Source organism: Protobothrops mucrosquamatus, unplaced genomic scaffold, assembly GCF_001527695.2.
Source record: "Protobothrops mucrosquamatus isolate PMUCROS unplaced genomic scaffold, P.Mucros_1.0 scaffold_153, whole genome shotgun sequence".
NCBI classification, from domain to species: Eukaryota; Metazoa; Chordata; class Lepidosauria; order Squamata; family Viperidae; genus Protobothrops; species Protobothrops mucrosquamatus.
Window position 1 is genome coordinate 86,468 of NW_015386229.1, and position 25,937 is coordinate 112,404.

General features: G+C 41.3%; 1 protein-coding gene and 1 long non-coding RNA gene across 2 annotated transcripts in view; both read right to left on the reverse strand.

Annotated features, from left to right (window-relative positions):
- SDAD1 (SDA1 domain containing 1) overlaps positions 1-20,340 on the reverse strand; it is a 37,495-nt gene extending 17,155 nt beyond the window's left edge. The window contains exons 1-13 of the mRNA XM_015820159.1: positions 20,188-20,340; positions 19,061-19,165; positions 16,839-16,937; positions 14,286-14,396; positions 13,178-13,249; positions 12,971-13,071; positions 12,078-12,135; positions 11,760-11,834; positions 10,253-10,354; positions 8,955-9,024; positions 7,924-8,027; positions 5,380-5,437; positions 2,937-2,995 (exon numbers count right to left, since the gene is read on the reverse strand). Of these exons, the coding sequence (XP_015675645.1) occupies positions 2,937-2,995; positions 5,380-5,437; positions 7,924-8,027; positions 8,955-9,024; positions 10,253-10,354; positions 11,760-11,834; positions 12,078-12,135; positions 12,971-13,071; positions 13,178-13,249; positions 14,286-14,396; positions 16,839-16,937; positions 19,061-19,165; positions 20,188-20,277 (1,104 nt within the window). The 5' untranslated portion in view covers positions 20,278-20,340. The remainder of the gene's footprint in view (positions 1-2,936; positions 2,996-5,379; positions 5,438-7,923; positions 8,028-8,954; positions 9,025-10,252; positions 10,355-11,759; positions 11,835-12,077; positions 12,136-12,970; positions 13,072-13,177; positions 13,250-14,285; positions 14,397-16,838; positions 16,938-19,060; positions 19,166-20,187) is intronic.
- A 1,801-nt stretch (positions 20,341-22,141) lies between these two features.
- Positions 22,142-25,370, reverse strand: LOC107291196. The gene is made up of 2 exons (XR_001548966.1): positions 25,300-25,370; positions 22,142-23,860 (listed from the first exon to the last, which is right to left on the reverse strand). It is a non-coding gene; the product is annotated as an uncharacterized LOC107291196 (long non-coding RNA).
- Between the last annotated feature and the right edge of the window lie 567 nt (positions 25,371-25,937).

Below are 25,937 nucleotides of genomic sequence, written 5' to 3' on the forward strand. Positions count from 1 at the left end.
TGTTTGCATTTCCAACAATTGTTTGAAGTATTTTTAAACATTTTCGCTAGCCTCACTGGTGTCATGTGCCATCTGTAAAACATTTTGTATAAGTTTTCTTTATATGGCACTGCTTTAGTTAATTTAATATTTCTTTCCCATAATTTTTGCCACTCTTCTGATTCTATAGTATGTTCAAAATCCCATTTTTATCCTTTGGGTGAGACGTCTGAAAGAAAACGATTACTTCTTCCTAGTCATTTTGGTCAACAGGAACTTGAAAAGGCCTCACCTCTGGTGGGACAAGCTGGTGAGATGCTTGGGCAGCAAAAAGAAGAATCTTGGTAACTTCTGCAACAACAACAACAACAACAAAGGACAGTTGTAATGATGGACCAAAAGATACATCAGTTCCTCAAACAGAAAGGGGAAAAAAAACCCGTTAAGTTTATCATTGATGAATCTTGTTGTTTAGGGCTGTTGGCAACAACTGGCAGTGGTCCTCCATATTTAATCATTTTTCATTTTTAATGTGGGCCAGTGGGCTTAGAGTAAAATTGACAATAAAGGTTATCTTATTTGTCAAATTTAGATACTGCCCATCTGACTGTCCAAGAGACTCTGGGCGGTTTACAGAACCTTCAAATCGTTTTTCAAGCTTCCACATCTTCATCTTCCAATGTGGAAGCTTGAAAAATGATTTGAAGGTTCTGTAAACCGCCCAGAATCGCTTGGACAGGAAGATGGGCAATATCTAAATTTGACAAATAAGAAAACCTTTGTTGCCAATTTTACTGTGAGCACACCGGCCCACGCTAAAAATGAAATTCTGTTTTTGCCTGCTCTCAAAAGAAAATATATATATCTAGTGTCAAGGTTCCGACTGACAAATCAAACCAAGCAAACACCGTTGAGACATTCCGATCTCTTAATGCAGGGGTCTTCAAACTTGGCCCTTTTATGACTGGTGGACTTCAACTCCCAGAATTCCTCAGCCAGCGTGCCCGGCTGAGGAATTCTGGGAGTTGGAGTCCACCAGTCATAAAAGGGCCAAGTTTGAAGACCCCTGTCTTAATGTAAAACTTTATTGAGTACATCACTTCGGCACTCATGAAAGCAAAACCAGCTCTGGCAAGATCCCTCCCAAACCCATGTAGTAAAAGCATTGAATTCTCCCTCCTCCCTCCCTGGGTCAGGTCACGTTGCCCAATCAAGTGGAAAAATATGGTTATGAGAAAGTATCTCTAGGTTTGGCCAGACATCTGGTGTAACGTCCTTGAGTCTCACGATCTGGCTTCTTAATCTTTGAAGTTTGCATTTCAAACTTCTCTCTCCCCCCTCCCCCCCAAGTTTGTTGGCAAGCTGAGAAGCAATATTTGTCACACCAGCAAAACCGTGCTTGACATCAAAATAAATAAATAAATAATAAACTGAATCTTTGGCCTGAAAAGTGACTTGCCATTGAGCAAGGCCATTTTCCAGTATTTTCCAACTTCCTAAAAAAGTTAAACTGGTGATGGAGAACGCTCTTGAGAGATCCTTGGACTGCAAGGAGATCCCATCCGTCAATCCTAAAGGAAATTGACCCGGATTGTCCTTTGGAAAGACAGACACCGAAGCTGAAGCTCAAATACTCTGGTCACCAAAGGAGAAGAAAGGACTCGTTGGAGAACATCCAGATGTTGGGAAAGATGGAAGGCAAAAAAAAAGAAGAAGGGGATGGCAGAGAATGAGATGGTTAGATAATTTCATTGACGCAATGAACGTGAATTTGGCCAAACACTGGGAGACACTGAAGGATTATGGGGATGTGGGGTGCTGTGGTCCACAAAGTGTCATGGTTCCGAAAGATGAAACTCTTCAAAGAACTTTGAGGCATTGTTTACCTTAAAGAATCTTTAATTGAGCAACATAGCTTCGGTATGTACATAGTTGAAGCCAAAATCTGACTTCCCCTCCCTTCAGCACATAGATCAAAGCACAATTCCCTCCTACAACTAACTGTCATAAATCACATTTTCCAATTAGTTTGAAATGCTGGCTTCCTGCCCAGTTCGTTATTTCACCATGCTTTATCAGCTCTTGTTGCAAGATATTGTATGTCTTAACTAATTCCCATCACATTCCTTCCCCTCCCCCAGTATCATCTAATTCTAAGAGTACAGTATAAGAAAGAAAAGGGCTGCATCTCCATCTGTTGTCAAAGCAAGAACATCCAATGTTAGCAGCACGGACACAAAGAGTCAGACACAACTTAGCGACTGAACGACAACACAACACTTTGCAGCATTTTTATTGGCAAATGAGCGTCTGCTTTTATCGGTTTGTGTGTCTCTTCTTTCGAAATCAAGGCTGTTACCAAAATAAAATAAAATGGGTCAAAGAAAGAAGCTTTTCATTTTTCCAGAAAGCTTCTGAAGTAAAGACAGGAGCTTTTCACTGCTGCTCATAAAACCGAGCAATATTTTCAGCCAGCGTAGGATTCATGCCCCTCCTGGCTGGTACTGGCAGCCAGGGAGGGGACACGAGCCTGGTTCCAGGGAATCGTTAACGCCTCTTTGCAGGAGGGTGTCTTCCCGGCAACCCTAAAGGAAGCCGTGGTGAGGCCCCTCCTCAAGAAGCCTTCCCTGGATCCAGACGAGTTGGCCAATTATCGCCCGGTCTCCAACCTTCGCTTTACGGCGANTGTTTGCATTTCCAACAATTGTTTGAAGTATTTTTAAACATTTTCGCTAGCCTCACTGGTGTCATGTGCCATCTGTAAAACATTTTGTATAAGTTTTCTTTATATGGCACTGCTTTAGTTAATTTAATATTTCTTTCCCATAATTTTTGCCACTCTTCTGATTCTATAGTATGTTCAAAATCCCATTTTTATCCTTTGGATGAGACGTCTGAAAGAAAACGATTACTTCTTCCTAGTCATTTTGGTCAACAGGAACTTGAAAAGGCCTCACCTCTGGTGGGACAAGCTGGTGAGATGCTTGGGCAGCAAAAAGAAGAATCTTGGTAACTTCTGCAACAACAACAACAACAACAAAGGACAGTTGTAATGATGGACCAAAAGATACATCAGTTCCTCAAACAGAAAGGAAAAAAAATCCGTTAAGTTTATCATTGATGAATCTTATTGTTTAGGGCTGTTGGCAACAACTGGCAGTGGTCCTCCATATTTAATCATTTTTCATTTTTAATGTGGTCCAGTTTGCTTAGAGTAAAATTGACAATAAAGGTTATCTTATTTGTCAAATTTAGATACTGCCCATCTGACTGTCCAAGAGACTCTGGGCGGTTTACAGAACCTTCAAATCGTTTTTCAAGCTTCCACATCTTCACCTTCCAATGTGGAAGCTTGAAAAATGATTTGAAGGTTCTGTAAACCGCCCAGAATCGCTTGGACAGGAAGATGGGCAGTATCTAAATTTGACAAATAAGATAACCTTTATTGTCAATTTTACTGTGAGCACACCGGCCCACGTTAAAAATGAAATTCTGTTTTTGCCTGCTCTCAAAAGAAAATATATATATCTAGTGTCAAGGTTCCGACTGACAAATCAAACCAAGCAAACACCCTTGAGACATTCCGATCTCTTAATGCAGGGGTCTTCAAACTTGGCCCTTTTATGACTTGTGGACTCCAACTCCCAGAATTCCTCAGCCAGCGTGCCCGGCTGAGGAATTCTGGGAGTTCGAGTCCACAAGTCATAAAAGGGCCAAGTTTGAAGACCCCTGTCTTAATGTAAAACTTTATTGAGTACATCACTTCGACACTCATGAAAGCAAAACCAGCTCTGGCAAGACCCCTCCCAAACCCATGTAGTAAAAGCATTGAATTCTCCCTCCTCCCTCTGGGTCAGGTCACGTTGCCCAATCAAGTGGAAAAATATGGTTATGAGAAAGCATCTCTAGGTTTGGCCAGACATCTGGTGTAACGTCCTTGAGTCTCATGGTCTGGCTTCTTAATCTTTGAAGTCTGCATTTCAAACTTCTCTCCCCCCCCCCAAGTTTGTTGGCAAGCTGAGAAGTAATATTTGTCACACCAGCAAAACTGTGCTTGACATATAAATAAATAAATAAATAAATAAATAAATAAATAATAAACCGAATCCTTGGCCTGAAAAGTGATTTGCCATTGAGCAAGGCCATTTTCCAGTATTTTCCAACTTCCTAAAAAAGTTAAACTGGTGATGGAGAACGCTCTTGAGAGATCCTTGGACTGCAAGGAGATCCCATCCGTCAATCCTAAAGGAAATTGACCCAGATTGTCCTTTGGAAAGACAGACGCCGAAGGTGAAGCTCAAATACTCTGGTCACCAAAGGAGAAGAGAGGACTCGTTGGAGAACATCCAGATGTTGGGAAAGATGGAAGGCAAAAAAAAAGAAGAAGGGGATGGCAGAGAATGAGATGGTTAGATAATTTCATTGACGCAATGAACGTGAATTTGGCCAAACTCTGGGAGACACTGAAGGATTATGGGGATGTGGGGTGCTGTGGTCCACAAAGTGTCATGGTTCCGAAAGATGAAACTCTTCAAAGAACTTTGAGGCATTGTTTACCTTAAAGAATCTTTAATTGAGCAACATAGCTTCGGTATGTACATAGTTGAAGCCAAAATCTGACTTCCCCTCCCTTCAGCACATAGATCAAAGCACAATTCCCTCCTACAACTAACTGTCATAAATCACATTTTCCAATTAGTTTGAAATGCTGGCTTCCTGCCCAGTTCGTTATTTCACCATGCTTTATCAGCTCTTGTTGCAAGATATTGTATGTCTAACTAATTCCCATCACATTCCTCCCCCGCCCCCAGTATCATCTAATTCTAAGAGTACAGTATAAGAAAGAAAAGGGCTGCATCTCCATCTGTTGTCAAAGCAAGAACATCCAATGTTAGCAGCACGGACACAAAGAGTCAGACACAACTTAGCGACTGAACGACAACACAACACTTTGCAGCCCAGATTTTTATTGGCAAATGAGCGTCTGCTTTTATCGGTTTGTGTGTCTCTTCTTTCGAAATCAAGGCTGTTACCAAAATAAAATAAAATGGGTCAAAGAAAGAAGCTTTTCATTTTTCCAGAAAGCTTCTGAAGTAAAGACAGGAGCTTTTCACTGCTGCTCATAAAACCGAGCAATATTTTCAGCCAGCGTAGGATTCATTTCCATAAGAACCACAGAAAAAAACCCCCATAATTTGTGCTTTTCTTTGGATCCGAGTAATTTGTTTTCTCGCTCCGAGTTCTGAAATGGCTGCCAAAGGCCAGAAAGAAACGAGACAACATCAGGGAACGCAAAGCAGAGTAAACAAAATTCTCTTTGTTTTTTTTTGGCAACTGGTAGCCTCAAAGCAAAGAGAAATAAGGAGGTTGGGAAGAATGGACTAAATTGACGCCACTTACCTCTTTGGTGGGGCTGCAGAAATCGTTGTATAAAAGGGTAAAAGTTGAAGAGGAAAAGCTGTGGAAACACAGAGGGTTGTCAAGAGGTCAGCTACGAATGAAATGGACGACTGAGTATAAAATAATCCCACCCACCACCAGGGTGACTTTTCAGCAAAGCCAGAGAGAAAAAGCATATGGAACAGACCCCAAAATGCTTCTTCAGAAGGCAACTGGACTTCGTTTTTCCTTGAAGATGTTTCGCTTCCCACCTTCTTCAGAACCGAAGAAGCTTCTTGGATGAGAAGAGAAACATCTTCAAGAGAAAAAAAAAAGTCCAGTTGCCTTTTGAAAAAGCACCTTTGGGACAACCATGACCTGGATGACTGAGAAGCTCCACAATCGTTAGAAAAGGAATCCAGCCTACCAACCTCTAGATGTGTTGACTACAATTCCAACCGTCCCCAGCAGACAGTTGTTGCTTATAATCCAACACATCTGGAAGGCACTTCCTGAGTTAGAACAATTAATCAGTGGAACGACCTGTCCCCAGAAGTTGTGGGTGCTCCATCACTGGAGGTTTTTAAGAGGAGACTGGACAGCCATTTGTCTGAAATGGTATAGGGCAGGGGTAGGCAAGCTTGGCTCTTTTATGACTCGTGGACTTCAACTCCCAGAATTCCTGAGCCAGCATGGCTCAGCTTGGAAACCTCTCCCTTTCCCCTCAGCATGGCTGGCTCAGGAATTCTGGGAGTTGAAGTTCACTCGTCTTAAAGTGGCCAAGGTTGAGAAACACTGTTCTAAGGGACTACATCAGGGGTAGGTGACCTTGGCTCTTTTATGACTGGTGGACTTCAACTCCCAGAATTCCTGAGCCAGCATGGCTCAGCTTGGAAACCTCTCCCTTTCCCCTCAGTATGGCTGGTTCAGGAATTCTGGGAGTTGAAGTCCACGAGTCATAAAAGAGCCAAGGTTGCCTACCCCTAGTATAGGGTCTCCTGCTTGAGCAGGGGGCTGGGCTAGAAGACCTCCAAGGTCCCTTTTAATTGTTATTCTGTTACTTTCACTATCGTATCACAACATGCTCATATAATTCCGCTGATCCTGAAAGCTGAAGCCAGGCATTTTAAGGCATTACTATCAAGCCACGTAAAACATTTATACACCATCAGCAAATCTCACTCCATGTTGAGATCCAGATGGCCCCCAACTTTGCTTACTTAGAAGAGCTGTGAAGACCTGACTCTTCAACCAGATCTTTAGCAAGGGAGTGAGACCCCCCTTGCTTCATGGTGCTTGCCATCTTCCGTCATTATTTTTATTTGACTTCATTGTAATTGTTCATTGTGAGCCAGGGAGTTATTGAGAGACAGCGCACAATTTATTTTTTTTTAAAAAATTACTATAAATTATATCTGTTTTATCTTTGAGGATTGTTAACGTGCAGAAAAACAGTTAAAGCCGTGATTTGTGGCACTGAGTACTCAGCTTCTTTAAATATATATATATACATCAGAATTTGAGCCAGAGGTGGGATGGATACGTGTTCCTAAATACAGGTAGTCCTCAATTTACAACCATTCGTTTAGTGACCATTTGAACTTACAATGGTCCTGAAAAAAGTGACCGATGACCGTTTTTCACACTTTATGACTATTGCAGCCTCCCTGTGGCCAGGTGATCAAAATTCAGAGGCTTGGCATGTATTTCTGACAATTGCAGTGTTCCCAGGCCATGTGATCACTTTTTACGACCTTCTGACAAGCAAAGTCAATGGGGAAGGCAGATCCCCTTAACAACCGTGTCACTAATTTAACAACTGCAGGGATTCACTTAACAACTGTGGCAAGAAAGGTCGTAAAATGTAAAAAAAGATGTTGAGACTCTAGAAAGAGTACAGAGAAGAGCAACAAAGATGATTAGGGGACTGGAGGCTAAACCATATAAGGAACGGCTGCTGGAATTGGGAATGTCTAGTTTAATGAAGAGAAGGACGAGGGGGGACATGATAGCAGAGTTCCAGTATCTCAGGGGCTGCCCCAAAGAAGAGGGAGTCAAGCTATTTTCCAAAGCGCCTGAAGGCAGGACAAGAAGCAGTGGGTGGAAACTGATCAAGGAGAGAAGCAACTTAGAACTAAGGAGAAACTTCCTGACAGTTAGAATAATTAACCAGTGGAACAATCTGCCTCCAGAAGCGGTGAATGCTCCAACACTGGAAGTTTTTAAGAAGAGACTGGACAGCCATTTGTCTGAAATGGTATAGGGTTTCCTGCCTGAGCAGGGGGTTGAACTAGATGACCTCCAAGATCCCTTCCAACTTTATTATTATTATTGCTGTTGTTGTTATAATAAAATGGGGCAAAATTCACTTAACAGCTGTCTCGCTTAGCAACAAAAATTGTGGGCTCAATTGCGGTCGTAAGATGCCTGTACGTGGTCTTGATCGACGGCCACAAAATTTGCTAGCACATTTTTCCTTTTCTGCCCAGACTTACCAAAAAGTAAAGCAAAAGGAAAACGTAAAAGACAAGATAGGAAAAAATAACTCAGAAAAGTGAACTGTACCTCGTGAATCCCCACCAGCCTCGAAATGAGATCCATCAGCATCATCTTCACTTCAAACCTCTCCTTTGAGGATTCCAGCTGCTTTAACAGCTTCTCAGCAAAGTCTGAAATCAGCAGGAAATCGATGAACATCCGAGAAAGGCCTGTGGCAGGGCGGGCTGTCCTGAGGGCCTCAAAGTTAAAAGATTTTTTTCTGTGTGGCAAAACTAGGCTCTGTGTCCCACAAATGCTGAGAAGTTTCATGCCTGATTAAAACACCTGGGTCATAGGTGTGTTTGCCCTAGAGATGAAAATACCCCAAAGGCGATGGTGTTAAGCAGGGGTCTTCAAACCTGGCCCTTTTATGACTTGTGGACTTCAACTCCCAGAATTCCTCAGCCAGGCATGCTGGCTGAGGAATTCTGGGAGCTGAAGTCCATTCCTCTTAAAGTCTATATCAGGGATCTTCAAACTTGGCCCTTTTATGACTTGTGGACTTCAACTCCCAGAATTCCTCAGCCTGAGGAATTCTGGGAGTTGAAGTCCATTCCTCTTAAAGTCTATATCAGGGGTTTTCAAACTTGGCCCTTTTATGACTTGTGGACTTCAACTCCCAGAATTCCTCAGCCAGGCATGCTAGCTGAAGAATTCTGGGAGTTGAAGTCCATTCCTCTTAAAGTCTATATCAGGGGTCTTCAAACTTGGCCCTTTTATGACTTGTGAACTTCAACTCCCAGAATTCCTCAGCCAGCGTGCCTGGCTGAGGAATTCTGGGAATTGAAGTCCACAAATTATAAAAGGGCCAGGTTTGAAGACCCCTGGTGTTAAGTAATGGAAGGGGAAGATGGTTGGATATTCCCTGAAGCTGATTTTGCATGGTGTGGCCTGGAGATACTTGTGTATCAAGGTAGAGGGAGAATCTGCAACCCAAGACCATGTCTTCCCATCCAAACTCTAACCAGGACTGACCCCACTCAGCTTCCGAGAGACAATAAGGAGTTATGTCAGAAGCTCCTCCTTGCAAAGATTTATCTCAGATCAAACGAACTTGCCTTGGGGATCGTGGATTAAATGAATTGCTGAAAAATTGAACACTTCCGGTTTCTTCTTTTTCTTGTGTTTCTGGAGAAGAAGGAAACGGACGTGGTCAGTAAAGAACGAGTTCAATAATTATGTTTCATTAGGCTATCTGAATTAAGTTCCTCCTGGGAGAGGTGACACAGATGGAGAGAATCAGCCTGCAATATTTAGCTACTGGGAAATGCTTGCTCTAGACCTGTTGAACATCCACCTCTTAGCTTAAAATCTATCTGGGGGGCCATGAAAGTGAAGTCCAATAGGAACAGCCTGCGTATCCGTGACCATTTTCCAGACTGTTAATTGTCACTTTACAAGAGACCTTCCAGAAATACATAGAAATCAAGATATAAGTGGTCCTCAACTTACGACTGATCGCTCAACGACCGTTTGAAGACCTAAATACCTGGAGGATATTTATGACCCCCCCCCCCCATTTGAAATTACGACAATCACAGCGGCCCTGGTATTTATGAGTGCTCAGCAACTGGGTGACATTTATAAGATAACACATTACAAGCACACATTAAAAATGAAATTCTGTTGCCTGCTCTCAAAAGCGTACACATATATAACGCACATATAAATGTGCTATATACAACAATGTATATACCTACACCTTTTAAATTAAAGTTTTAAATTCTTTGTTCTCCTGGTGATCGTGAGTTTTTATCTATTTTATACCTACACCTTTACGTATAAATACATATAAATATTAATCACTGTCCATCTTGAATACATAACGGAAAGAGGAAGCGTGAGAGTTCACAAGGTCACCGTATTTTTCCGTGCATAAGACACTATTTTTTCCTGCAAACACCCTGTGCAAAAATCAGGTGCGTCTTATACAAGTGTAGCATCTTATACACAAAAAAATAATGGTAACCTCCACAGCCCAGGGCATGCCTGTGTGGGTTCTTTATATGCCGCTGCCATGCCACCTGGTGCAGGTGTCAAGCCCCCATGGGCTTGCCACTAACAGGAGGAGAGAGGGGGCAAGATTGTCGGCCGGCCGAACTTCTGGATTTGCTGGCTCAGCTTTTCGGCGTGGAGAAACACCCACAGCAAACCAGGGGTTCTCTTAATGACCACTGCAATAAACAAATTACAAAAATCGGGCTGGTTACGTGACCGACCTGCTTTATGACCATCACGAGCAAGCCCCACTACAGTCATAACTCCAGGACTATCTATATTAGAAGAGGCATACAGAACAGGTTGATTATGTCCAGATCTCCTTTGCTGAGCAGGTCTGCCGAACTAGGCTACTCACTTTTAAAACTCGCATAGCTTTTTCTAGTTTCTTCTTGTTCTTTGTCGTTTTCTTTCCCGTGGCATACCGCACCATCAAGTCTCTTGCTGAGGGGCCGTCATCCTTGAAAAATAAATATTGTATGAAAGAGAAATTTAAGATCCAGTAAAGCTTTGCATGAGGAAAACATGAAAGGACCACTCTTTATCAAATTCTATTCCCGGGATGTACAGACATATGGTAATTTGGTACACCTTCCTCTTATTTTGTGCTATATTTTGTTGGCAGTGCACAGTGAAGTGGTTGTGGAATTGAAAATAACGACACTTTGGCAACAATGAGTTAAATAACAATTTAGAGACAAAATGCTCACAGAGTCCTTTGCATCAATTCAATGGTGAAAAAAGTAAGGTTCTACATTTAGGCAAGAAAAACCAAACGTACAGGTATAGTATAGGTGGTTCCTTGCTTAATAGTAGTAACTGTGAGAGGGATCTTGGAGTCCTAGAGGACAATCACTTAAATATGAGCCAGCAGTGTGCTGCAGGTGCCAAAAAAGCCAACACAGTGCTAGGCTGCATTAACAGAGGGATAGAATCAAGATCACGTGAAGTATTTTTTTTCCCCAAAGAATTTTTATTATTTTTCATCATCAAAAACAATCATAATCCAATAAACAGAATAAAAAATAAAATCCCCCCCCCGGACTTCCCAAACCTAATCCCAGGATAATATTCATATATAAGTAAGCAAATACTAATATCTCTAACTCCACAAAATATCTTAATCTACATGAAAAGATAGAAAGAGTAAACAAAATAAGAAAATCTAAAAACCTAAGTTATATTCTACCAGTCTATGCTTCTTTTGAATATAAACAATCCATCTTCTCCATATTGATAAAAATTGTTCATTTGAGTAGTTCTTCAAATAAGCCGAAATCTTTGCCATTTCAGCAAGATTCGAAACTTTGAATCTCCAGTCTTCCATTGTAGGCAGAATTGGACTCTTCCAATTTTGGGCTATCAGCAAACGAGCAGCAGTTAAACAATAAAGCATCAAATTTGTCTCTTTTACATCTAAATCTTGCACAATACCTAGAAGAAACAACTGTGGGAGAAAGATAATCCTTTTTTTAAAGATTTGCTGTAAGTTCCACCACAATTGTATCCAAAAGGCCTTAATAACCTTACAAGTCCACCACATATGAAAAAAAGTTGCATCTGGGTGTCCACACCTCCAACACTTGGATTCATAATTCACATAAATACGAGACATAGTTGAAGGGTCCAAGTGCCATCTATAAAACATTTTGTAAAAATTCTCACGTAAATTTTGAGCTTGTGTAAACTTCACATTTCTCACCCAGCAAGATCACGTGAAGTATTAATACCACTTTATAATGCCTTGGTAAGGCCACACTTGGAATCCTGCATCCAGTTTTGGTCACCACGATGTAAAAAAGATGTTGAGACTCTAGAAAGAGTACAGAGAAGAGCAACAAATTCTGGATTCCAGGGACACTGACCTCCGATTCTGAGTCACTGTCTTTCTTTTCATCTTTCTCCTTCCCGAGGAAAAACGTCAAGCCAGCAACTTGGATCTACAAAGTCAGGAGAGGTGACAAAGAAGAGCCAAAGGGATTTTTTTAAACAATCCAACTCCTTGAGAAAGTAGGTTTCATACATCGCTGAACTAACAAAATCAGAAATATTATCCCCTCCCGCCTCAAATTTGGTTGTAAGTGTGAAAAAACAGCCCTCAGTTATTTTTTTCAGTGACGGTCACTAAATGAACTGCTGTATATTGAGGACTACCTGTACTTGGACCAAAATGTTTACTTTACCTTGGTGACTTTGGAAAAACAAGCCAGCGTTATGACATTCACAGTTCTGGCATCGTTCCTGTTAAAAAAAAAAAAAGACTGTTTAGAACAGAGACTGAGAAATTAAATATATGTGTTTTATTTTCTTTAGCTATGAGCCAGCCGTGTGCTGCAGCTGCCAAAAAAGCCAACACAGTTCTAGGCTGCATTAACAGAAGGATAGAATCAAGATCACGTGAAGTGTTAATACCACTTTACAATGCCTTGGTAAGGCCACACTTGGAATCCTGCATCCAGTTTTGGTCACCACGATGTAAAAAAGATGATGAGACTCTAGAAAGAGTGCAGAGAAGAGCAACAAAGATGATTAGGGGACTGGAGGCTAAAACATATAAGGAACGGTTGCTGGAATTGGGTATGTCTAGTTTAATGAAGAGAAGGACGAGGGGGGACATGATAGCAGTCTTCCAATATCTCATGGGCTGCCACAAAGAAGAGGGAGTCAAGCTCTTCTCCAAAGCACCTGAAGGCAGGACAAGAAGCAACGGATGGAAACTCATCAAGGAGAGAAGCAACTTAGAACTAAGGAGAAACTTCCTGACAGTTAGAACAATTAACCAGTGGAACAACCTGCCTCCAGAAGCGGTGAATGCTCCAACACTGGAAGTTTTTAAGAAGAGACTGGGCAGCCATTTGTCTGAAATGGTATAGGGTTTTCTGCCTGAGCAGGGGGTTGGACTCGATGACCTCCAAGGTCCCTTCCAACTTTATTATTATTATTATTATTATTATTATTATTATTATTATTATTATTGTTGTTGTTGTTGTTGTTGTTGTTATTATTATTATTATTATTATTATTATTATTATTATTATCTGAGGTATCACCATTGTTCCTGCCCACTGCAACCTACCAGATATTTCTTCTGTACAGCTCAATCATCACATCCAGTGAAATCTTGGCTGCAGTTGGGTTGCTGTCTTGCAGCATTGTGTACATGAAACTCTGAAGCATCTGCAAAATAAATAAATAAATAAATAAAAAGGAGACACTGTTTTTTGAGGAAGAGTCGCCTGGAGCTATCCAACTTAAAAGCTGATGGAAGGAGCCAAAAACTTACAGTGTTCATTCTGTTGTTCTTGTGTTTGGCATTGACGTTCTTGATGTCGGTAACGATGTGAGTGTATAATGTCTGTCAAAATAAGAAAGGTAAATTTCAGTAGGAATAGCTTCTTTGAGAAAAAAAATGAACAGAAGCAGAAGCAGACACTCCATGATGGATCAAATCTCAGAGAGATAAGATTTCTCGTCATTTGTCTGTGTGTGCAATGGCACACATTAAAATGAAATTCCGATCCAAAAGAATCACACCCATACACCTATACTGGATCTGTATGTATGTATATACCAGTGATGGCAAACCTTTTAGAGACCGAGTGCCCAAAAACTGGCCCCGCCCCTGCTCCGCCCCACCCCGTTCCCCACCCCACCTGCCCGCAGGGCCACTCACCGCCTCCAGGGCCCACCGCAGATTGCCCAGGCAGCCCAGCAGTGCCATGGCCACACCCTCTGCCCACACCCCGCAGCATCAACTGTGCGGGATGGGGCATGAGGGCAGAGTCTTGTCTACGGTGCCTGATTGCCATGACCTTGGCTACCCTGCTTTGTGTGGGCCACGCTCAGGGGTGACTTTCCTTCAGGGGGGCTGCTGGTGAGGAGGGGGTCGTGGGGGGAGGCGAGGCTGGGGCAACGGCACGTGTGCCCACAGAGAGGGCTCCGAGTGCCGCCTCTGGCACCCGTGCCATAGGTTCGCCACCACTGGTATATACAGTAGTGGCCAAAATTGTGGAAACCTTTTGGGGAAAAGTGTACAGTAGAAATGCCACCTTTGGTTAAGCTTCCACCCATTTTTCTTCTAATTTCTTTATAACTGTAGCCTTGTTCACTTAATAATACTATTGTACATCGCTTTCTGGGTGACCAGTCAACTCTTTGCACCATTACTTTGATTTTATTACGTTTTACAAGCTCACTAAATGAAAGAACACAAAAAAACCCCAACCAACGTGATAGCGATCACATAACACACTGACAAATGTCCTCCTCTCAGCTTCAATACAGGACATCAATCACTGAACCCTGCTGTGATCTGATTGGCTCATTGCCAAAACAAGAGGACACCTGATTGGCTCTCTAAACACTCATGCTCATTAGGAAAAGCTACTCACTTTTCGTAAAAATTTATCATGGCAACGGAGGAGCTCAAAGAAGAGTTCCAACAAGCTTGTGGGATTGATCAGGTTCTTGTTGCGTAGCAAGATCAGCGCTCTGCAAAACGTCTGCAAAAAGGAGGAAGGGATTACTACAAATGGCAATAATAAAATGTGAATCAGCCAGACTGCAACACTAATACTAAAATAACCACCATATCCTATTCTTTCCTCTCATTTTTTTTCCAGCTTGCTATTTTTTTAAATAGCGCTTACCAACAGCACTTAGCGTTATAATACCGCTTCATAGTGCTTTAAACCATAAGTGATTTACAGAGTCAGCATATGGCCCCCAACAATCTGGGTCCTCATTTAACCAACTTTGGAAGGATGGAAGGATGAGTCAACCTTGAGCCGGTCAGGATCGAACTCCTGGCAGTGGGCAGAGTCAGCCTGCCATACTGCATTCTAACCAATGCACCACCACAGCTCACAGAACAGAAAATCACTGCTCTTTAATGTTGGTAGACAGAAAATTCAAAGCATGGGCAAATGGTATAGGGCAGGGGTAGGCAACCTTGGCTCTTTTATGACTCGTGGACTTCAACTCCCAGAATTCCTGAACCAGCATGGCTGAGCTTGGAAACTCTCCCTTTCCCCTCAGCATGGCTGGCTCAGGAATTCTGGGAGTTGAAGTCCACGAGTCATAAAAGAGCCAAGGTTGCCTACCTCTGGTATAGGGCAGTGGTGGCGAACCTATGGCACGGGTGCCAGAGGCGGCACTCAGAGCCCTCTCTGTGGGCACGCGTGCCGTCGCCCCAGTCCTAGGCCTTCAGCTGGGTTTTATAAAACCTTTTCGCTTTAGGCCTCCGCCACCGTGTGCAAAAAAAAAAGGTTCAATCAATCAGTCAATTTCAACTTCTCAGGGGAAAAAAAAAGATCTTGCAAAGTTGGAATTGATTGATTGAACTTTTTAGTCCCACCCAGTCTGCTGTTACCACCGCAGCCACGCCCACCCAATGGGCCACACCCACCCGGCACCCGGCGATGCATAAGTGGGTTTTGGGTTGCAGTTTGGGCACTCGGTCTCTAAAAGGTTCACCATCACTGGTATAGGGTTTCCTGCCTGAGCAGGGGGTTGGACTAGAAGACCTCCAAGGTCTCTCCCAACTCTGTTATTGTATTGTATTGTATCTAAATAACAGCCATTCGAGGTAGACCAATAGAACTCTATTTTAATGAGATTCTAGTAACAGAATCTTTCAAGCCTGATTGTATTTTTCGCTGCCTTCCTGCTGGCTGGCGAATTCTGGGTGTTGAAGTCCGCACATCTTAAATTTGCAGACAAATTTAAGTAAGTCCTTGACTTACAGTCGCTTAGTGACCGAAGTTGCAATGCCCCCCCCAAGAAAGGTACTTACAATCTGGTTCTGAAGCTGGCCCCCCCAGTGGTCACGTGACATTTTAGGTGCTTGGTAGCCAGTCCAAGCTTATGGCCATTTAGAGCGTCCCATTGTAGTGTCTCGCAGTCACATAATCATGTTTTTGACATTTTTGTGTTTACTTCCAGTTTTGGGGGGAAATGCCCCATAGCAAACAAACAATGCTTACTTAATGACCACAGATTCCACTTAATAATCATGGTGATTCACTTTAAAAGATCATAAAATCAGTCACGTGATGATCTGCTTTATGTCACAATATACCATCATAATTTGCAAGCTCCGTAACTGTCCTAAGTTGAGGACTATCTGTACTGTCCTGGAAGGTCAGGGAAAAGCCAATTGAATTTCTTCCTAATACTTTCTTTTCCTGGGCTCAAGGCATGCTTCCCTCCCTTTTAGTTTTGTAACCTTTTCTGAATATTTTGTCCAAGGTCACCGCATGAGTAAGAAACTCCAGCTGTCATGGTTCCGACAGATGAAACTCTTCAAAGAACTTCAAGGCATTGTTTACCTTAAAGAATCTTTATTCGAGTAGCATAGCATCGTACATAGGGGAAGCCAAAATCTGAATTCCCCTCCCCTGAACACATAGTATCAAGCTCAATTTCCTCCTCTGATTAACAGCCATAAATCACATTCTCCAATTAGTTTGAAATGCAGGCTTTCCCTCCAGTTCTCCAACCCGCCATTTCTTATCATCTCTTTTCAAAAAACCTTGATTCTCACACTGCTACAATATTGTTATGTCTACCTAACTCCCATGCACATTCCTCCTCCTCTCCCCAGTATCATCTAATTCTAACTCTAAGAATAAAACATAAGAAGGAAAATGGCTGCATCTCCATATGTTGTCAAAGCAAGAACATCCGATGTTAGCAGCGTTGACACCAGCAACCGAGAAGCAGTGAAAAAGCGTGCTTTTCATAGCTCTTTTTCACCTTCCCTTAACAAAAAAATATTATATAAATTATCAGCAGGGCAGCATGAGGTACCAGTCTTATACTATTCCAGAACATTGGCTCCAATCTCTTAAGACAAGAAACGAAAGCAACGTTGAGCAAAATTGTCCCCTCACAAGAGAGTCCTCTCCTTCCAGGAATCAAACATCTGGATTGCAGATGCTCACCATCCGAAGATCTGGATCCAAGACTGTATGACTATAGGACAACAATTCCTTCAACTGTTGCGGAAAGTCTTCTAGGTATTCAGAGTAGCAATGGGCAACCTGTTTAAAAAAGAAAAGGAAATCGGAGTAAAAAAAATCTCCACATCAATCAGAAAGTTTGTTTGGTTGTACTCAAATAACATTAAGGGGGCCGTGTTTGGTGGCTGAAATGGATTTCTTCATGAATCTTTACGACAATCTCAGTCTCACTAATTGCCAGAGCACAGGTGTCAACTCTCTCAGGTAAATCAGAAAGGAAACTACCATATTTCCCCAAAAATAAAACCGGGTCTTATATTTATTTTTAATCCAAAAGACGCATTAGGGCTTATTTTTCAGTTAGGTCTTATTTTCGGGAAAATACGGCACTAAATGCGTCCATCTGGCTGACAATCTTAATTGGGGCTTATTTTGGGGGTAGGGTTTATATTACAAGCATCCTGAAAAATCATGCCGGGGCTTATTTTCCGGTTAGATCTTAATTTCAGGGAAACCGGGTAAATGAGCTAAATCTATTTTACTGTAAGACTACATTAACAGCATCTTGCAAGTCTAAACTTAGTATAAGTTATACTTAGTACAAAGTATAAACTTCCTGCCGCCACTGTTTGATCAATTAGGGCAGGTCCTACCTAAGTTTCTTCCTCTGACCGCTAAGCCACTGGGAACTCCTGCTTCTTGTCTGATAATTCCCTAAGCAGCATCTTTTTCCATCCCTCAAGGTTATCCACACATTCCATTACAATAGGGCAGGAGTAGGCAACCTTGGCTCTTTTATGACTCGTGGACTTCAACTCCCAGAATTCCTGAGCCAGCCATGCTGAGGGGAAAGGGAGAGTTTCCAAGCTGAGCCATGCTGGCTCAGGAATTCTGGGAGTTGAAGTCCACGTAAAAGAGCCAAGGTTGCCTACCCTTGTGGCCTAGCTTGTTACAGAATCCTATAAAGGTTAAGTCAATAATGAGCCTCAATTTTGCCCCCAAAACATATGTCTAGTGCAGGACTAGGCAACCTTGGCTCTTTTATGACTCGTGGATTTCAACTCCCAGAATTCCTGAGCCAGCCCTGCTGAGGGGAAAAGGAGAGGTTTCCAAGCTGAGCCATGCTGGCTCAGGAATTCTGGGAGTTGAAGTCCACGAGTCATAAAAGAGCCGAGGTTGCCTACCCCTGCAATAGGTGATCTCCTCAGTACACAAGCTATCTGGAACCCTTGTAAGATTTTGACATTCTTATATGAAACCTCAGCTTTGGGACCTTGGAAGGTTTGGGGGTCGCACAACTTTCTACCTTAGCAACCGGGACAACCTCATTTCTGAGGACACTGCGAATCCCTGTCCCAAAGAGAAATGCCACTTAATACCTTATTCTCCCGTTCCCATGTCCCACAGATAACATTCAATCCACAATGCAGTTTTCCCTAATCTGGCATTCCCTGGAAATTGTTGGATGTCAGTTCCACCATGGTTTCACTACCAAATTGGATATTTTCCCCTAACGAGGCTTGCTATCAATAGGGTACCAATAACTGAGGACACTTTCTCTCTACATAGCAATTTCCATTTAATACGCACGAATGCATGTTTCAAAACGTATTACAGGGTTTAGTAATACTTTGGAATAAACTATTTCAGAGGACAGAATGCTAGTTTTGAAGATTACTCTTCAAAGCACCCGTGTCGTTTCCTAGGATTGTGCAGGTATGTTCTGTGACATTATCTGGCAAAGATACAGCTGCTTCAAAAAGTTAACAGTGGGTGATATCTTTATGCTCCCAACCACCCCAAACCAACATTTTGGAACTGAGTCTAAAGCACTGGACTCCTTGCTATATAATTTCTATTCCATACACTGTGTTTTTTCCACCAAAGTATCCTTGCAACTCAAGAATGGTAAGAATTTTCTTTGAAAATATTGTTAAAGCCACATTCAAAATGGTGATTCAAGCAGAAACTGCTAAATCAATTTGAGCTCCATACATTAGAATTGTCAGAAGTGATTATTCTCACTCACTTACATTTAGAACCTTCCACTAGAATTATCTGAAGCCTTAATATTTTTATTTTCTTAATAATTTGTTTTTTTTTCCTTCAGTGAGGGAGGCTTAAACTAATTCAAGCAAAATTCTCTCTCTCTCTCTCTCTCTCTCTCTCTCTCTCTCCCCCCCCACCCACACCATGAATTTTACCTGGGCCAAAAACATCACCAATTCACCCAGTTCTTTACTGGGCTTTGCTGGCTGAAGCTTGAATATTTCCACATTGGACTTATAATGGCGATACTGTTGAAGGAACTAGAAGAAATCCAAAGAAGAAAAATTACTGGGAGTGAGGATCGAGAAGGATGCTTAATAAAACAAATAAGAATATTCCATTCAAAAGGAGAAGTGGAATTCTAGGATTTACTAGGAATGGCAAATTTTCAGAGCCTGCAAACAAAACTTTCCAGTATTTTATATTATCCAATGGAATGAGGTAACACACAACCAATTAAAACAATCCTATCTGGATCACTGGATCACATCTTCTATCATTCCTTTCATTACACTGGTATTAAATTACAAAAGCTGGAGGAACTACAGGGAGTGGTTGTTTTAAAATCCAACGAAATATTTTGCGGCAAATTACAGATAGTCCTCAACTTACGACCACAATGGAGCCCGAAATTTATGTTGCTAAGTCAGATAGTTGAGTTTTGCCCCATTTTACGACCTTGCTTGTTCGGCGAATCACTGCAGCTCTTAATAACAAGGTTGTTAAGTGAATCTGACTTCCCCATTGACTTAGCTTGTCAGATGGTTGCAAAAGGGGATCATATGACCCCCCAAGACACTGCAACCGTCATAAATATGAGTCAGTTGCCAAGCGTCTGAATTTTGATCATGTTATTTTAGTGTGAAAAAAACAGTCGTAAGTCACTTTTTTCAGTGCTGTTGTAACTGTGAATAGTCACTAAGTGAACGGTTGTTAAATCGAGGACTACTTTAGAGGGAATGGATGTCCTTGCTAAATGAGGAGAGCGTTTGGTGTAATGCCTTTGTATATGCTCAGAGGCATCCTTTCTGTTGCTCTATCAGCTGCAATACCACCAAGCGCTGATCTTCAATCCAGCTGCCATTGCTCTACACAACCTAAGTCACTCTGTGTATGCTCAGAGGCACCTTCTCCCTTGCTATTTCAATTGCAAAACCGGCAAGCGCTAACACCCTACAGAAATAACAGAGTTGGAAGGGACCTCAGAGGTCTTCTAGTCCAACCCTCTTGGCCAGAAACATCACACAGGACCCCTTTTCAGGGTATCCCCCCAATTCCTTACCTCCTCGGTATAAGACGGCGGGTCCCGCTTGATCAAGTTCTGCAACTGCGGCAGGTTGAACGGCAGCTTGTTGTTATGGCGAGCAGCCATGACGGCGAACAGCGCAGCTTCTTCCGGGCCGGCAACGTGGGACTTTCGATGGGCGGCGCCATGTTAAGTCACGTGGGTATGGCAGCCGCGTAGAGTCCTTCGTCCTTCTAACGCGAAAGCGCCTCAGACGCCGTATTGTACCTTGCCATTCATAATCTCCTTGCATTGCGACTCCCAAAATTCCCAGCGGGCGCACTGAACTCTGGGAGTTGGAGTTCCAGCTTCTCTAGCTGGCTTTTAAGTCAGAACAGCGTTTCTCAACCTCAGCAACTAAGGAAGACTAACCCTCACATTATGATCAGAATCCGAATAGCGTTGGAAGGGACCTTGGAGGTCTTCTAGTCCAGCCCCCTGCTCAAGCAGGAGACCCTATACCATTTCAGACAAGTGACTGTCCGTACAATATTGTTCATATAATACACTGGCTGGGGAATTCTGGTAATTGAAGTCCACAAATCTTAAAAGTTGCCAAGTTTGTAGAGCCTTAGTGTACGATATGGTGCCAAAATGGCTGGTTGTCGAGAATCTCCATCAGTGTGTTAAAATATTTTTTATGATATGGTATTAGAATATTGCATTTGAGCATTTGCATTATTATTTAAGATTAGTTGGCTGTTTTATGCTTCATTGTTCACAGTACTTGAAAGTAGTTTTTCCAGGGAAGTGAGATAAGGTGATCCTCCCAAGAATTATCCTTAATTATTCCTCATAGAATATAGAATCATAGGGCTGGAAAGGACCTCAGAGGTCATCTAGTCCAACCCCCTGCTCAAGGCAGGTGATCTTATACCATCCCAGTGAAATGCTTGTCCAGTCTACTTTTGAAAATCTCCAGTGATGGAGCACCCACAACTCCGGGAGGCAAGCTGTTCCACTGTCACAAAATTTCTCCTTATTTCTAGGTTGGATTTCTCTTTAACAAGCTTCCACCCATTACTTCTTTTCCTGCTCTCTGGAGCTTTGGAGCATCAATCAATCCCCTCTTCTCTGTAACAACCCCTCAAGTACCAGGGGACTGCTATCACGTCCCCCTTATAATAGATTGGATGCTCAGATACAATATTCTAATGTCATTTGCACTTTTAATAAGGCTCAGGAGCCGTGTCTGTTTATTTTAAGATTAGTTGGCTGTTTTAAACTTTATTGTTCATACAACTTGACTTTTCCACCCATTACTTCTTGTCCTGCCCCCTCTGGTGCTTTGGAGAATAAATCAACCCCTTATTTTATGTGACAACCCCTCAGATTCCGGAAGACAACTATAATGTTGATAAGTCAGACATCTAGCTCCCTCAACAGCTCAGAAAACTTAAAAGATGACAGCAAAGAAGGAAGTTCCTTATATGGAATGATGTGAAGAGGGAAATGAGTAACTGGAGAAGGGGTAAAAATTCTATAGGATGAACTGATTGCAATGTATATAAATTGTGCTGATTGGGCCTTTGCAGCCACCTAGTCACAGCTTTCTGTCATTGCTCTTCAATGAAGAATAAAGAACTTAATCCATGAATCTGCCTGTTTTCTGGATCTCGGCTCAGAAATGAGTTTGTAAGGAACAAAATATTCCAACACTTGAATGTTTCAGGTGAAGTTTTGGCTTCCGGAGTTTCGAAAAGAAAATCTTTTGTTGCCCTTTTATAAAAGGGGAATTGAAACGTTGCTTTTAATAATTGAAAAAACACCATAAAACAAGTCTGTGTTTTGTTAAATTTTATTGAATAATTTATATTTTCTTAGGTAAAAAGTTATTTCCTCTAGACTTCTTAATTTAATTATTTTAAAACATTAACAGGCGTATGTTTACAGGCATCCTGATATTTTATTTTCCTGAGTACGTGTAACAAATTACATTTTCAACTATAGCTGTAAGCAATATCAGTAACAATTTAAGAACTGAACAAATGTGTATTACATCATCTCACATATAAATGTACCTGTTTCATATATTTAAAAATACATTTAACAAAAGCAAATCTTTAGAACTGACTTATAAGAAAATATTTTTGTTTGTGCTACATAAAATGGAAATGAGGACTGAATTTTTCTACAGATTTCTTGGAGTGAGGAGACTAGCTTTAAATTCCCACACAAGGTGGGATGAATAATATAAATTACATTATTAATTTTAACAGATTGAAAGAACTAGATATGTAAGCATATCTAAAGTCTTAGGAATATATAGTAGAGAATTCCTTGCACATTTTTGTTGAAACAGAATATATATATTTTAAAGCAGTTCAACAAAACCGAGGAACTTTTATTCAATAAAGCTATATTCTCCAAGCTTAGTTTCCCATTTTTAAATATTTCATTACTGGCCAAATCATATCTGCAATGCTACCAGCTGGGATTTTTCCATTGTAAAATATATTAATGTCTGTACAATCAGTTACATGTCATTGGTGAGTTGCCCTGTCTGCAAGACTGGCCTGTTATCTGGTTAATTGTTAAGTAAGAAAGAGGAGCGATACCGTGATCTCGTTCCAGCTTAATCTTTGGTTATTTCTGTGGTTAACTAAATTCATTTATGCAGCTGTCCACACTGCAGATGTGGCTCTGGGCAGCCTACCACACATTCAAAACAATAAAATGATGTCAATGAAACAAAGAACCAGTAAGGGATGTTGACAAAATAAACCAAAGATTATCAGCAAGCCAAGAATTATGCTTAAGCCACTTAACCTATAAAATCCCATGCTCTGGCACTCATCCAGGTTTTAAGGGCTTTGCAGAGAAACTAGCAAGTTCCAGGCCAATCTAACCTCTAAGGGTAGAGTGTTCTAGTGTTTACACATTACAACATTGCTTGTTGCTCATTTGCAGCCATGAACATTTAAAACTGCCATAGAAAACCAGACTCACAAGACTTCTGCAGCCTAACAGTGCAATCCTGAGCTATATATCTTCTCTATTTTCTAAATGTAGGTGCAAAGGTCCTTGTTTATCTAAAATTAACTACATAGTTTTTGGGAACCCATCAGTAGTGATTAAAGGTTTTTCTGGATAATTATTTCAAGCATTCTGGCCATCCTACTAGATTGTGCTAGCTCTCAAACAGAACCAGGAACCATACATAATACTTGTTTTAGGATCATACTTGGCTGGGTTCACTAATCATGAACGATGGCTTACAACACCGAATTGGTTGGGATTGTGCTACATATACATTTGATAAATAAAAATACACACTTAGCCCAGGTCAAAGTTGGTGTGATATGCAAGCCAAGTGGAAGACTCTCCCGTACTGGCTTTAAACACTTGTCTAACCATCATTTGGTTCATTCAACAGAGTTGGCTATATTTAAACAGCTAAGTTGTCGTGCTATAAAGTCCAGTAAATTGCATGTTGCCTTAGCTTGAACATTAGTACAAGATCTACCAAATATCTGGCTTTGGAAAAAAAAAACCCACCACAGAACAAGCTTGCAGACTTCCACCAACTTGCGTCCTCTTTGGTTGAGGCAATTTTGTTCCTGAGGCATGTGTGGGATATCCAACGGAAACCATCACTCCTTGCCTGGATGAAATTACTGAGGTCTTATTGGTCTTCTCCTTCCTGGTTGGGTCGTCTTCAAATCTGTGACTGGTTTAAACAAAATGGAAGAGGTGAGAACAGCTTTCCTGCAAGGACCATTAATTCCAGCCAAAATACAGCTGCTGCAGAAGCATCTTCCTAGCCAGTTTGATGCTACTCAAGTGTGCCAAACCTAAATAGCATTTGTGTTTAGTCTTCTAGATCCTCCTGAACATGTGCTAGATTCCTTTAGTGAAACAAAGCGTTTCTTAACGTAAAAGACTGCTTGAGGATGGATAAAATGTCTCTCTGAACTAGCCAAACTCCAGCTAGCCAAACTGGAGTTTGGCTAGTTCAACCTGGACACCGGTTCTTCCAAAAGAGATCTTTCCTACCCCTAGTCAAAAAAAGGATATTGCTATCCAATCACTTCTCTTCTTTCTGATGTAAAACCTAACCTGAGATTCCGTGAGCAAGGCAAGCATTCTGCCTAATCTACTCCATATAGGATAACATGGGATAATTCTGCTGTCTGCTATTGGTTCCTGTTGGGAGTGTAATCCCAAACTCACAGCAGGCAGAACAGTTAGAGGAAGAAAAAACAAGGAAGATATATTCAAAGCTCAAACATAGTTAATAGTTTAGATCAGTGGCATCCAACTTTGGCAACTTTAAAACTTCTGGGGGTTGAAGTCCACAATTCTTATAGTTGCCAAGGTTGGACGGCCCTGATTTAGATTCAGTATCTCCAAGAGGTATCATGGGAATTGTAGTCTAACAGATGAGGAGGATTCCAAGATGAAATAAGCTGAGTTACTTAATAGCTGGGTTCATACAACATACTCAACCATGTCTGTCAAGGACCTAACAGTTACCTTTTGCCTAACCTGCTAAGCTCAGCTAGCTTTAAAATTGGGTAGGTGAATGCAAGGTATTAATCAGGGTGCACTGAATTGTGGAAGCTCAGAAAAAAATTAATTTGGTAACTAATTTAAATGGTGCTAGGTAAATCTTGCTGCTCACATTGATTATTGCAGCCAGAGGGCGATATAAAAGTATAAAATACAAGTATAATTGTAAAATATAAAAATTTCTCCACTCCAAATAGCTGAAGCAACTTACATTTTGCTACACTTGATCTTAGCCAAAAGACCAAGAAGCAATTGTGAATTTTATGAATCTTCAGGAGGAAATCATCTGGCTATTTTCGAATCTAACCAGGGAGACATACTTTTTTATAAATATGTATAAAATGTATAAAATTTACCTGCAGATGAAAATCCTAAGATTACAGTGGCAACAATCAAATTGCTAACTGTGGCTAGGAAGTTAAAGCTTTTAGTAATAAATCAATGAGCTGCACTTTTAAGTCTGTCTTGTTACATTTATTAAATATTTTGCTTGTTAAACATTTTACTTATTAAACTGTTTCATCCATGCCAAGTTTAGATTATGTTTGTAACTTGCTTTTGGTCCTTTCAACTGTAAATAAAATTGATTGAACTTACAATTTTTCAACATTGTCTGCACGTCTTTTGAAGTTGGGTCTAGGCACTGCTGTTGTCCTGAGATTTTCCGTGTCACTCTTAAGAGAAGGAAACAATGAACAAAGTCCTTATTTATTACATTTACAGGTGGTTCTCAACTTACAACCATCCATTTAGTGGCCAAAGTTACCACAGCACTGAAGAAAATGACTTGCAGCCAGTCCTCCCTCTTGTGTCCATCATAGCATCCCAACAATTGCATAGTCAAAATCCGAGCACTTGATGTTTGTACATGATGGTTCCATCATTGCACAGTCATGTGAGTGCCATTTGGAAACTTCCCAGCTGATTTTCCCTCAAAATCAATGGAAAAGCCAGGCTGACTTAATAACTGCCTGTTCAGTGTGGCAGCAGTGGCAAAAATGATTGTAAAATCAGGTGCAATTCTTATCAACTTGTTTAGCAACTTGCTCCCTATTTAAGAAAAGTCATATGGCCACCCAACTTACTTTTACTGACTCCGGGCAGCTTACAAGGATAAAATCTCAATACAAAAACAATTTGTTGTTGTTTTAACCATTCAGTTGTGTCCAACTCTTGGAGAGTTTATAAGAAAGTGCTCTCCATGCTACCCTGTCAAGTCCAGCTTCTTTCAGTTG